The sequence below is a fragment of the Orbicella faveolata genome, unplaced genomic scaffold (genome assembly GCF_042242905.1).
Source record: "Orbicella faveolata isolate gen_17 unplaced genomic scaffold, um_ofav_v1 contig_34, whole genome shotgun sequence".
NCBI lineage: Eukaryota > Metazoa > Cnidaria > Anthozoa > Scleractinia > Merulinidae > Orbicella > Orbicella faveolata.
The window spans coordinates 25620864-25632500 of record NW_028301563.1 but is presented as its reverse complement, the minus strand read 5'-3'; the positions used below and the strand labels follow the sequence as shown (position 1 = coordinate 25632500).

The following is an 11637-nucleotide window of genomic DNA, read 5'->3' as shown; positions in this document are numbered from 1 at the left end:
TTGGTCTAACTAGTTACGTATCATCGTCAGTACAGTGAATAATACATGCACAACTGGACGTGACCGCTTTTGATCGATTTTTTGTTCTTCAGGCGTCACATTTCCTCTTTTTGTGCCACCTATTCAGTAATGCAAGGCTCTACGTCAATATTAAGACTTAAAGGCTTTAAAAATCCATTTCTAAACCGGTTTAATTTAAGCGCTGAAGTTTGTAGCGGAGCTCCCGCGCGCCAAAGGCGCGCGAGCAGAGCCCCATTCCTTAGAAATTTTGGTAAACCCACCAAGCCGAGAAAATTTGGTTATGACGTCACCGTACGAGCGAGCGAGCGAACGCCGTCCGTACAGACTCTGGGGGAGGGGGAGAGGAGCCTCGCGGTAGCGCAAACGGGGGAACCGAGGAATGCCATCTTTTTTTGGCGGGATTTGAAAAGAAAACTCATTTCTATTTGCCATGTCAACAAATAATAGCGGAGGTTGATCTAACGTTTTTAAGATGGGGTTGCACTGAAGCATAAAACAGAAACAGAAAGCAAGAATTAACAGGCAAAGAAGTAGCAAAGAAGTAGCGAAGAAGATCGTGAAAGAGAGCTGGCCAGCGCTGGAGAAGGAGGTGAAACAGTACCGAACACTGCCGTTAATTATAGCGAGTCAAGGACTAGAGAAAGGGGATGAAATAATACGGAACAATGCCGTGAAACAAAGGTAACGAGGACTATAGAAAGGAGACGAAATACCCGACGGCTGTAGAACTGCTCAATTAATTCGCGCGTCGAGATGCTGTGCAGCCGAGCAAGAAAAGTCACATGATTAAAATCAGGTGACGAACTAGAGAACTGTGTGCTTAGTGCAAAACAGAAAACACAGCGGAAAAAAGTGGTTAATTCGTTGATCTATCGAAAAGATTAGATCAGTTCCGTTCAGTCTTCACAACTTTTGCAGCAAGTTTCTGCCTGGAAGATTTGCACTGGCCGAAGTGAATTGCCAACTTGAGGTAAGCGACGTTTGTTGTGGCGTTTGCTATGGAAATTATGAAGTTGCCTCGGCGAGATAAGCTTATTTTCAGAAGGAGTCCTTTTTTAAAGTCTTCCTTATTTGAAGCCATGCTGTGAGACATTTTGTAAATTACATAGGTTTAATTTCGCTCATAACAATAACACTTGAGTGGTTTTGTGGATCGAGGTTGTAAGTTGCATATTGTAAACAAATCAAGTTTTGTCTCGAGTTTCGTCGTCACGTTTAAAAAAAAAAATCTGTATTTGTAAACACTACCGGGCGAGTTTTGAAGTTTGCTCTGTGTTAATTGGCACAACCGCTTCCTAGACTACAAAAATTTCTTAAACCAAGATAGGTCAACAAACCATGTTAAGCCGGAGCGAACAGGATTTGCTAAATTTACTTTTGACCTACCTATGTGAATATTTACATCTTGTGATTACAAAGTATTTCCTCGTTTTGTTAGTTCAATTTATTCGGTTTGACGAAATGCTTGGGAGGAATTTCCAGGTTAATTTGGTTGAAGACTGGTAAAGCTACCGCCGATAAAATGACTGCAAAGCTAAATTAACCCGTCGGCAAAAATACACACTGTGATATTCAAATCTATGCTTAAGCGTGAATAATTGTTAAACTTTAACACTGCAAGCTTAAACGAATTTTCTTCATCCTTTCTTTCATTCAGTCATCCTTCATTGAGAAGGGATTTGCTGTTTGATACTCAGCTGTAATGATATGCATATTGTGTTTATAATGTAGATTTCCTCGTTTTATTTTGTTGTTGTCCAGTTAGTTCGGTTTGGTGAAATGCTTGTAGTCGAAATGTCGAGTAGACGATTATGCATGTAAACCCTGTCGGCAAGTAAAGCTCTACTTCGATTTTGATTTGCTATTTCATTTTATTAGTGCCACTGCTTTTGGTTGGGGGTACATGGCCCCTATTTTCCTAATGAGATGTTATTCCCTAGTGTGGTATTTACACTTATGGAAATGTTCCATAACAGTGAGATAGTACTAATTTAAAAAAATGCTAAGAGTTGTACTCGGTAACTTGAACAGTGAAAATGACATTTACATACGTAGAAAAACTTTAGGGCATAGAAGTCCTTGCCCTGACCATTTTTCGGTAATAAAAATAACTTTTACTTATGTACATTCAAAATTTAGTTGGTCAGAGTGCATTCCTCGCTCCACTCTCTCTCTCTCTGCTCTCTTTTTCACACTAATTTTTTGATTGACTAACTTATTAACCGAATGTCACTGACTGTTTTCTTTGTTGTGCTTTACTTTTTTGCTCGTCGAAGGAAGTTAACGTTAAAATCTGACATTTGAATGCCTCCTTTGCTAAAGTTAGTCACCATTTAATTGTTATCACTCCCTGTGAATTCATAGAGAATTACCACCTAATGTGGAAGTCCTGTCTTCAAGTGTGGGAAAATGACACCGCAAAAAGTTACAAAAAAAGTTACAATGAAAGTAAAAAGAATTGTGAATGTCGATCATGACTTGGTGTACATTGTACATCATGTAAAGGTATGTGGTGAGTGCCAAAGGCATAACATTTCGTGCATTTGCCTTTTCAGGACAAATTATATAACAGTGACATTTTAAAAGATGTGATCAGAAAAATAATGAGTATTGTCCAGGCAGTACCAGTTTATGGACGGCATATGCAGACAGTAAGAGGTGCTGTAAGCATTACCAGGTAATTAAGTTAGTTTTATGCTTATGACTTCTTGTACTTGGATTTTGTGTCATTTCGTCACAAGAATAGGTAATGAAAGATGCATTAGTTGACACAATTTATTTTCAAAAGCAAACTTAAAAGTCTGCCTATGGTGGATACCGGTTGTGTGTAAAGTGAATGTAAAGCAAACACACTGTTAAAGATGTACGTGCATGTTAATATTGAATAATCTGACATTTCAGCGAGTTTGAAAATATATTATATCTATGACAGTTCTGAGGTGAGGGCTGTTACGTGTACATGTAAATGGCTAATGCTCAATTTTTCACTTGTTATGATTTAGCTGCCAATATGTTCTGTAAATTAATTTTAATAGTCATCTGTTGGTGTGCAACGATATACACCAATATATAACCAAATATTGTACAGTGTAAATTAACTAACCAAATTATGCTGTTTTCAGTTGACCAATGCTACTACATGTACACTGTGATGTGATGTTGAAGCGCACAAATTTACAAACATGCCCGGTGTCAACTTGTCAAATGTATGAACTGGCCAGCCAGTCTAGATTACAAAACTTTCTGAAAGTTGGCCTTACCAGGTAAGATATTTCTTAAAACATATTTTGTAATTAATGATTTCTCAGACATTGCGTGTGAATATCTTCTGGAACTGCACACTCAGATTAAGTCAGCAAGAACATCAGTATTTATCCTGACAAAGTCTGATTTTCAGTTATATGTACAACCAAACAGCCTGGATGTCCCTTTGATTGGGACTGCATGCACATTGTTGTACTGCAATGTTCCAGTTTCTTGTTTAAAGCAAATTGCATGTGCGCTCAAAAGCAAGTCGCCAAGTTGATAACAGTTATATATGTTTGCTTTGCATCTCAGGACAGAGCCTGCCACTGTGAAAGTTTTGGTGCCATCCCCCTAGCATTTGATTCACTACTGTAGACACTCAGTAAACAACTAGCAATGGAGTACACTGTATATCAATGAAAGGAATGTCATCTGTTGGTTATAAATTATAATTGATATGTCTTTGTATGTTCAGTGGTGTTCAAGTAGCAGCTATATACAGTATGATTACATCCCTGTTCCTGTCAGTCAATATACGAACAGTGTACACATGGGCAACCTGGATTAAAACATCAAAGATTTTCAAAGCAACCATGGCCAGGTGAGATATTTCTAAAGAAATATAAATTCAAGGTGCTTATGATTGCTTATAGGGATTGATTTTTATTGTAAACAATATCTTACTGAGTGTATTTTTCTTGTGTACTGATTGTTATAGAACACAGAGACCACTGTCATAACAGAGATATTAATGTGTGAAAAGTTCCATAAAAAAATGCACTGGGAGCAAATTAAATCATCATAGATGCAGCTTTTGAGAGATCCCCAATATTAATGGAATATACATTGTACATACATGTAAAAGAGTTCAATAATTTATTACTTAAGATTGTAATGCTTTGTTTGGTTTCTCTATATTCACAGACAACTTGATGCCATAATAATTTCTGCACAAAGTTCATTGAACAAACTGACTTGGAAGTTGAGTTCTGCAACCCATACTGTGTGTAGTAATATCATACAGCTGTAGCTGCAACATTGTGACAGATAAACTGTATTACATTATTAAGAAACACCTATGATACATGTATTAACTAATTATTTAAAGTGTCTGTTAAATTAATCAGTTTTTCTTAGAGACAATTTACTCATCATGTCATGGTTTATTTAAATAATTGCTTTTTTGGCTTAAAAATGATATTTATTGTGCTTGGTTTATGTTGCTCTTAAATCAATTTTGTGATAACCGGCATTGGGCATGGCATAAATTAATATTTTGCCAACACGAAATGGAGAACTGGGTCTAAAGAAAAGTTGCAGGATTAGTATTTTTGTAGAAAGAAAGAGTTGAGAAATTTGTGACATTCTACTGACAGCCTTGCCATTCGCAACGTCCAATAAGGTTAATTTGTTCCCTAGTGTTGTGCAAATAGTGTTCTCTAATTTATAAATTATTTCAATCAGTTGTTTAAATGATTGCCTTATAACCCCATGTCCAGCTTTGGTGCATGCAGGATATTGATGTATTGTTTATCCATTTTGCTGTAAATTATCTTTAATTGATGTGTCAATCGAAACATATATTTGATATGCTGGCTTTTTCTGACAAATGTACCTATGCCTCATAATCTTTGAGTGCGTTTGGTTGTGTAGTGCAGACAAAATACACGTACATAATATAACTTACTTATAGCTTACATGTACTTATAATTCTTGGTATAATTTAATCATTATGAGCAAAATTAATTAATGGAACCCAATAACAGCTCCTGTAGTCCACAATCTCAGTCGAGAAAAAGAACAAATCACATTGGAATTGAATAGTAAAATTATTATCAGAAGCCTATGCAAGTATTCATGATCAGCAACAAAATATCATATTTATTGTTCATGCCAGAGTGATTTTGCTTATATTTATACTTTGAGAGATGGTGCAAACCCTTTTAGCAGGAAGAGACGCCATACAAAAATGAAGATAGCTAACTGTCTTTGGGCATCAAGTTAGAAAACAAAACTTTTTAACTTTTTACATGTGTATACTACCTTGGTATTTTTGTGAGATTTCATTTGGTAGAAATTTGGGGACTGAATATATTGTAGCCACTGCATTTCAGTCATACCCCACAACAACAAAAATGTGTAAATAAACTTCTTTTGTGCAGGAGTCCCAATGGTTAACTAAGAAAGAATATAATGATTAATAACAATGTCATGTCTTTCTCAATAAGAAAGAACAGGAAATGTCACCAAAAAGCACAGAAGACAGTTCTGTTATGTGATCAACATTATTGGTGGCTCCTCTGAAATGCTTGAAATCATGGCTCTGTTTTCATCATTACACCATCTTACACCTCGATCTGCTGATGTGATCCTAGTTCGGGCTGAAACTATAAAATCGCTCGCAGTTTACTTCACATACATGTACATGTTGGATTATTTTCATCAGTAACAACATTCCAAAAAATAACTGACGAACTCCGCTTTTAGGCTTGGCGAAATCTATATATTATTTATTTATTCAGGTGTTTGTTTATTTAAACAACAAAAGCAGTACAAAAGACCATCCGCGCGCACTATATATGAATGAAATCATCTTTGGGAACGTATGAAATGACCCTCATATCAAAGGAAAACTATTATTTAATATCATTTTCCTTTTGATGCATTTCAAACTCCATATTTTTCAAAATCTCTCATTATGTCATCTACTGCTAGACCTTTCGTATAAAGTGACGAATGATATATACTCGAACGCCTATTTCGAGGATCTGTAAGTTTCTTGTCAAAAATCAACACTATCAGCTTAATATTTAGTTAATTGATTTCTCTAAATGTTTACCTAGATGCTTACTGTTTATTTATCCCTGAGAACATTTCTCGTTTCTATAAGGAACCAAAATTTTAGCCAAATTAGCCCTACACACCAGTCAAGAATACCGCCATCTTGGATTTATCCATGATGCAATGTGAATGACACCGTTGGTTGTTTTTTAGTTTTTCGTGTAATCCTGACACAAATTTGTACTTCTAACAACTTCGAGGAGAAATACAAATGTTTTCCTTTTTTTCAAATATCTAAAGTACTGACTAAACGGTCGTGACCATATATTTAAAGGATCTTCTTCTGAGCCTCGTTTCCATGCTGAAGCCATTTTTTTGCGAAATTTTAAGTAAAAAATCTCACACAAAGCTACTCATTCAGAAAGGTTATCATACAAGTTTGAAAACAACTCATGCAGTAGTATAAGCTGATAACACTTAGGTTTTGCCCTTAGGTTTGGTACCGAAAAGTGGTCTGGCCCATGGACTAGGTCGATTAGGATCTCAGCAAATTGTATGTTACACTTATTGCAAACGGCGCCTAATGAGACGAAAGACAGATAATATTGATAGATGTTATGACGCGGGCTTCGGAGAATTGAAATCTGCTTAACCGTTGTGATGTCTCAGAATGATTTCGTACACTAATTACCGAAAATGTGGCAGAAACCTACCGATGATATAACATGAGGTATCGTGGAACGTCCAGTTGTCGACATGTCGCGAGGTAAGTGGAATGTATCATTATTTTCTCTGTCATCGTTGTGTTCACGTTATTATGCTAATTAGGACGGCTGTCTTTGTTGACAAAAGCACAGCTTAAACTTCTTCTTCTAACATTTCACAGTTTTAACTGCCCCAAAATTTTATTGCATATTTTTATAAGTGAGACATTGCTCTTTAAGTGGAGGGTTGCTTTGGGATCTCAAGTGATGTACTTTTGGCGATATTTTTCTTTATGCCTTTCTTCCCTTCCCAGCCTAGGGACTAAAAATCTATTGGGCTGCATAACCGCGCTCGTTTACTGGGCACTAAAATGAAGACAGGCAATTCCAGATGGAGTAAAATGGCTAAGGGCAAAGACCCAAAGCCGATTTAATCATACAAATTTTTTGAATTAATTACAAAAACAATTGGCTATAGAAATTGTGTTGAGCCCCAGTAAAGGTGAGGGCACAAAAACGCCTACTAAACTATCCTAAAAAATAACACAACGAAACAAAGCGGACAGGACAAGGGGGGGGGGGGGGGGGAGGTGGGACCTGAAAACGAACGTGTCATCCAGGGAGAAGCAAGAATGAATGAATGAATGACCGATGCTTTGTAACCAGGCCACGAGTCCTGACATCACGAGCGGGGGGTTCAATACAATGAAGAAAACAAACCCCCTTGTCCAGGCCCCCGCACGTGTGGTATGCTTTACATAACAATTACTGTTGCACAAGAATCAACACACGTGCCTTCAATATTGCACCATTAAAATAAACCAAATTTCCTGGGAAGAAAGACATAAAAATTATATTTGCCTAGCAGATAATCTCTTTAAATCGCGCCTTTTTTATGGCTCTTCATGAGTAGTCCGAAAGGGAAGAAATTTAAAATTCTGTAAGAAAATCAGGTGATGATCAAATTGCCAGAACAGCCTCTCAACGTAACAAGAAACATTTGCTTGTCTCGAATAAAGGGTTTTTACCCGAATTTATATCGTTTTCTTTGTATGGAAAATTGTTAAAATGGCCCCTAAAATGGCGCCGTGAGAGGGGCAAAACCAAGATGGTGGCTCCAGCGCTAAAATACGAGTCGAATTGAACTGAAAGTTATATTTTTGTGAATCACTTATCTAGACCATTCATCGGAGAAAGTTTGAGGAATTTGATTTTTGGTGGTCCAAATGGCCATAGTTGATACTTTCAGAGAGCGCCTCTTAATTCTGTACACAAAGATGGGTATTTTCCGTTAACTGTTACAATGAGGTCAGCTAATATTCCGGGAATAGTTTCAGTTTTTGCCAGAATGTACATTCAATGCAGTATAATGCAATTTAATGCATTGTTCATTATTTTTACTCTTGACATAAAACAATGCCCAATATATGTCTCTTAAAAATTCACTTGCAGAAGCATTTTCAAATAATTTTCTCAAACTCAGCAATAACTCATCAAGTTAAAACAATGTAAATCATAAATGTGAAGGTGTTTGGATATCTGATCTTATTTGGCATAGTTGTTGTAATTTTAGTCGCCCTTTTTTCCTTAATTTTACTTTCAATTGAGAAGATAGGTGTACTTGTTTAGTAGTGTGTCAAACACCGAAGACCATATTCCATCGCATTTCCAACGCCTCAAATTTTGTCAAAAATTCTCAGCTGTGTGTTATATTTTAAACACTTTTCTCCATATTTGGAAATGTGGTTAAACACGGTTTTTCATGCTTGATGTATTACATCATTGTTACTACAATATTGTTGTTTGTTACAGTTTAAAAGACGTCAGAGCACAGCTTTGGCATATTTTTAATTTAACTTCGAGAATTTGCATGGGATACCCCTTTCATTTGGGAGATACACTTTGGTTAGCATTGGAGCGGTTAAAAACCTATTATATTTGCAGTTGTCCATTTCAAAAACATGGAATGTTCCTTTCCAAATGAAATTAAAGATTTACTGCACATGTCTTCATTAGTGGTTGTTAAGCTGATATGCAACAAGTTCAACACGATCAGGAATGTGATTACAGTGAATGAATGTGTGTACAAGAAATTCTCCTAAAAAAAGCTGATAACAGTTGCATTGTGTTCTTCAAATAACATTTAATTAGTTAACTTGCCAATGTGAATAGCATGATAACAAATATGTTATTATCTTTTTGTATTTTAAAACAGATCCAACCGATCAAAGTAGTAGTATTGGGTTTGACAAAACAATTATAACACGTACAATGAGACACATCTGTACCAGGTCATGGAAGCATAAGAACCTAGTAAACCAGAGTGAAGCACACTGACCAATGTGGAACACTCTTTTAGACATAATTTTGATGTTTGTCATGTAGCAGTTGACTTTTTAGCAAGTTCCAGCTGATAAACCTGTACTGTATACTTTTTACGTGAGTCGTTGGAAGCTCTATTCCAGAACTCTTTATATAACTGTATGCTAACAGCCACTTGAACATGAATATTGAATCCAGAAACAAACATGGATGCACTCTTCTATCCAGAAATTATTATGCAAACTACTAGTCAATCATCAACATATGCTTTTGACATCTCAAGGATCTACATGTGTCAAAAGAAGCATGCAAACTGTCTGAACAATATGTTTTTTATATATATGTATATATTTTTACTGCATTTACAGTAACATTTTACCACATTTTGCATCATCTTAAAGCTGGCAATCAACAAAAGAACCTACATCCTGTATTCAAATCGATTATTCTTATTTCACGTGACAACATTTCACTGCAGTCATGACAAAATGTATTCAGAACTTTGATGGAAATTATCGACACCATTGACAAGGTGTCTGTTTGGGACCAACTGTTGAATTCTCAATTGCTGACTTTATTATGTAACTGGCTTAGGTATTGCAGCAAACCCTCTCGACAGTGCATGTACAAGTTAATTTGATATCTGTTAACAGTCTTCAATAAAATTAATAACACCTCACCCATGTTGATACCTAATAATCATTAGTAGAATACTACTAGTATACTAATGCAAATGCTGTAATCTGATTGGCTGAGCCATTGAACACTATCAGCCATTAGTGTGCAGTGGCTCGAGGTCGCTTAGGAAATGACGACGTTTTGTTTCCGTTTTTCCGAAGCTTTCGAGAAAAATTTCGATGCAAATGGATAATTAAGAATGGCTGACTGTTAGGATCGAGAAACGCCCGTCAACCTCCCATTTGACAAATCGCTCATATTTTGCCTAAAGATACCCTTAGGTGACCTAATTCTAAAAATCATATTTAAAGGTTCCAGCGAATTTTTATTTTTCAGAAATTCGCGAAAATTTGAAAGCGCGGTCAAAGTGCGGTTTTTCGTGTAATGAAATGACCGAAATAAGGTGCGAGGACGAAGCGCTGCTTAAGTCTTAAAATAAACTCAATTGACTTCAAACTTCACACAAATGTGGAACAACCACTCTAATTTATTCCTCGCTTTAAACTAATCTCAGATATGTTGATATAGTGGTTTTACGAACCATTTTAAAAACAACTATGAAGCGTGTGAAAAATAACGGCAAATTATAGGTCATGTTTAACAGCATAAAAATGCATCTGGTACCTCACTTTCCGATTATTTTACTTTACAGCCTTAAAATATCATTATTAAAGATATACCATGCCAAGTTTCATGCTCGAACTCGCAGTATTTCCCTCTGTGAAAAACGAAAATCTATGTCAATGTGTTGGGTGCAAATAACACAATAATTATGCACGAACCAGAGACAAATCAATTTCAATGGCGAAAGTAAAAGGCTATCATTAATTAGAATCCCGTCAATTCACTGCTATCAGGAGAAACATAATGTCCACTGCATAAAAAACTGTTTGCAGACGTTTTCGAACCATTGCGCGTTAACTTTGTTTAATTTCGTGTCCGCCGTCATGTCTAGTTTGTCATCGCGTGTATTTCCTTAATGTCAACAACACGTGAATTGTTGTCATAACAAACGCAAGAGATTCCTGGAACCTTAATGTTTTCGATTCACCAAAACGCTTTAAGTTCGTTAAGACACAATAATGGGTCAACTTGGAATGCTTTTTAGCATCAAGGACGTTAAAGGACTGTAAATTAATCGAGTTGAAATATCTTGAAGCAAATCAAAATCGCGCCCTTATTCTAATTTGGTAAACAGCCGATCTCCGTTCAAGTTAGAGAAGTCGAGAGGTTAATCCGGCAATGTACTACCGGTACAACAACAAAATCAAACCGAGGTCATCAAAAGTGTAAGTTTAAAAGTGTAGTGGCAAGTTCCAAATAAATTTCGCCTATATAAATTGGAAACAAGATGTGAAACGGTCGGACCCGAAACAAATAAACAAAATAATAATACGACTAATTTAACCCGAAAATGTTACAGAAAACATACCTAAAAGCCGTCGATTACCCTCGATACCACTCCGCATTGCCTTAAAGAGCCCAAGCTTTCTGCTGTAAGAATCAGGGGCCTCATGAATCTGTATTTATTATATCGGCAACCATGCTGCGTGGCTGATATTCGAGACTCAGTAAAAGTTGTCACACAACCGTACGAGCAGCCCAGTCACGCTTTCACTGCTCTTGCGCAAATGTTCAACAATTCGCAGTTTACATAAACCGACTACAAGTTTAAAGTTATGACAGTAGATTGAAATGCGCTTGTTAAAGCTGTCCTATCGAGGAACAATTATTTCTTGTTTTTGAATGGCTCTTAGTTGTAGCTACAGTCGGGGAGGGGGGAGAGGGTATTCCCGGAAATTTCGGATATCTGTATGCCGTGGAAGATTAAGTGGTCTCCAGCTCTTAACGCCAACACTGAAACACTAGATGATTCTCGAAGTAT

The 11637-nt window shown here is 36.5% G+C and overlaps 1 protein-coding gene across 3 annotated transcripts; it reads left to right on the top strand.

The window, feature by feature from the left end:
* The first annotated feature begins 739 nt into the window (after positions 1-739).
* Positions 740-5156, top strand: LOC149105451 (uncharacterized). Of its 3 annotated transcripts, XM_089271598.1 has the most exons (5): positions 741-991; positions 2608-2698; positions 3144-3284; positions 3743-3868; positions 4192-5156. In XM_089271598.1, the coding sequence occupies exons 3-5, from the start codon at positions 3151-3153 to the stop codon at positions 4295-4297; spliced, it is 366 nt and encodes a 121-aa protein (XP_089127724.1). In that variant the 5' UTR covers positions 741-991; positions 2608-2698; positions 3144-3150; the 3' UTR covers positions 4298-5156. The 3 variants fall into 3 exon arrangements, with proteins under 3 accessions (XP_089127726.1, XP_089127724.1, XP_089127725.1); XM_089271600.1 differs by lacking the exon at positions 3144-3284 and having other exon boundaries at positions 740-991; XM_089271599.1 differs by lacking the exon at positions 3144-3284 and having other exon boundaries at positions 742-991; positions 2577-2698.
* The last annotated feature ends 6481 nt before the right edge of the window (positions 5157-11637 follow it).

What these genes read in the sequence shown, in the direction of transcription:
- LOC149105451 (XM_089271598.1), top strand. Translation starts at nt 3,151, where the DNA reads ATGCTACTACATGTACACTGTGATGTGATGTTGAAGCGCACAAATTTA. An exon ending in CTGAAAGTTGGCCTTACCAG is followed by an intron (nt 3,285 to 3,742) that starts GTAAGATATTTC and finishes TTGTATGTTCAG; the next exon opens with TGGTGTTCAAGTAGCAGCTA. An exon ending in TTCAAAGCAACCATGGCCAG is followed by an intron (nt 3,869 to 4,191) that starts GTGAGATATTTC and finishes CTATATTCACAG; the next exon opens with ACAACTTGATGCCATAATAA.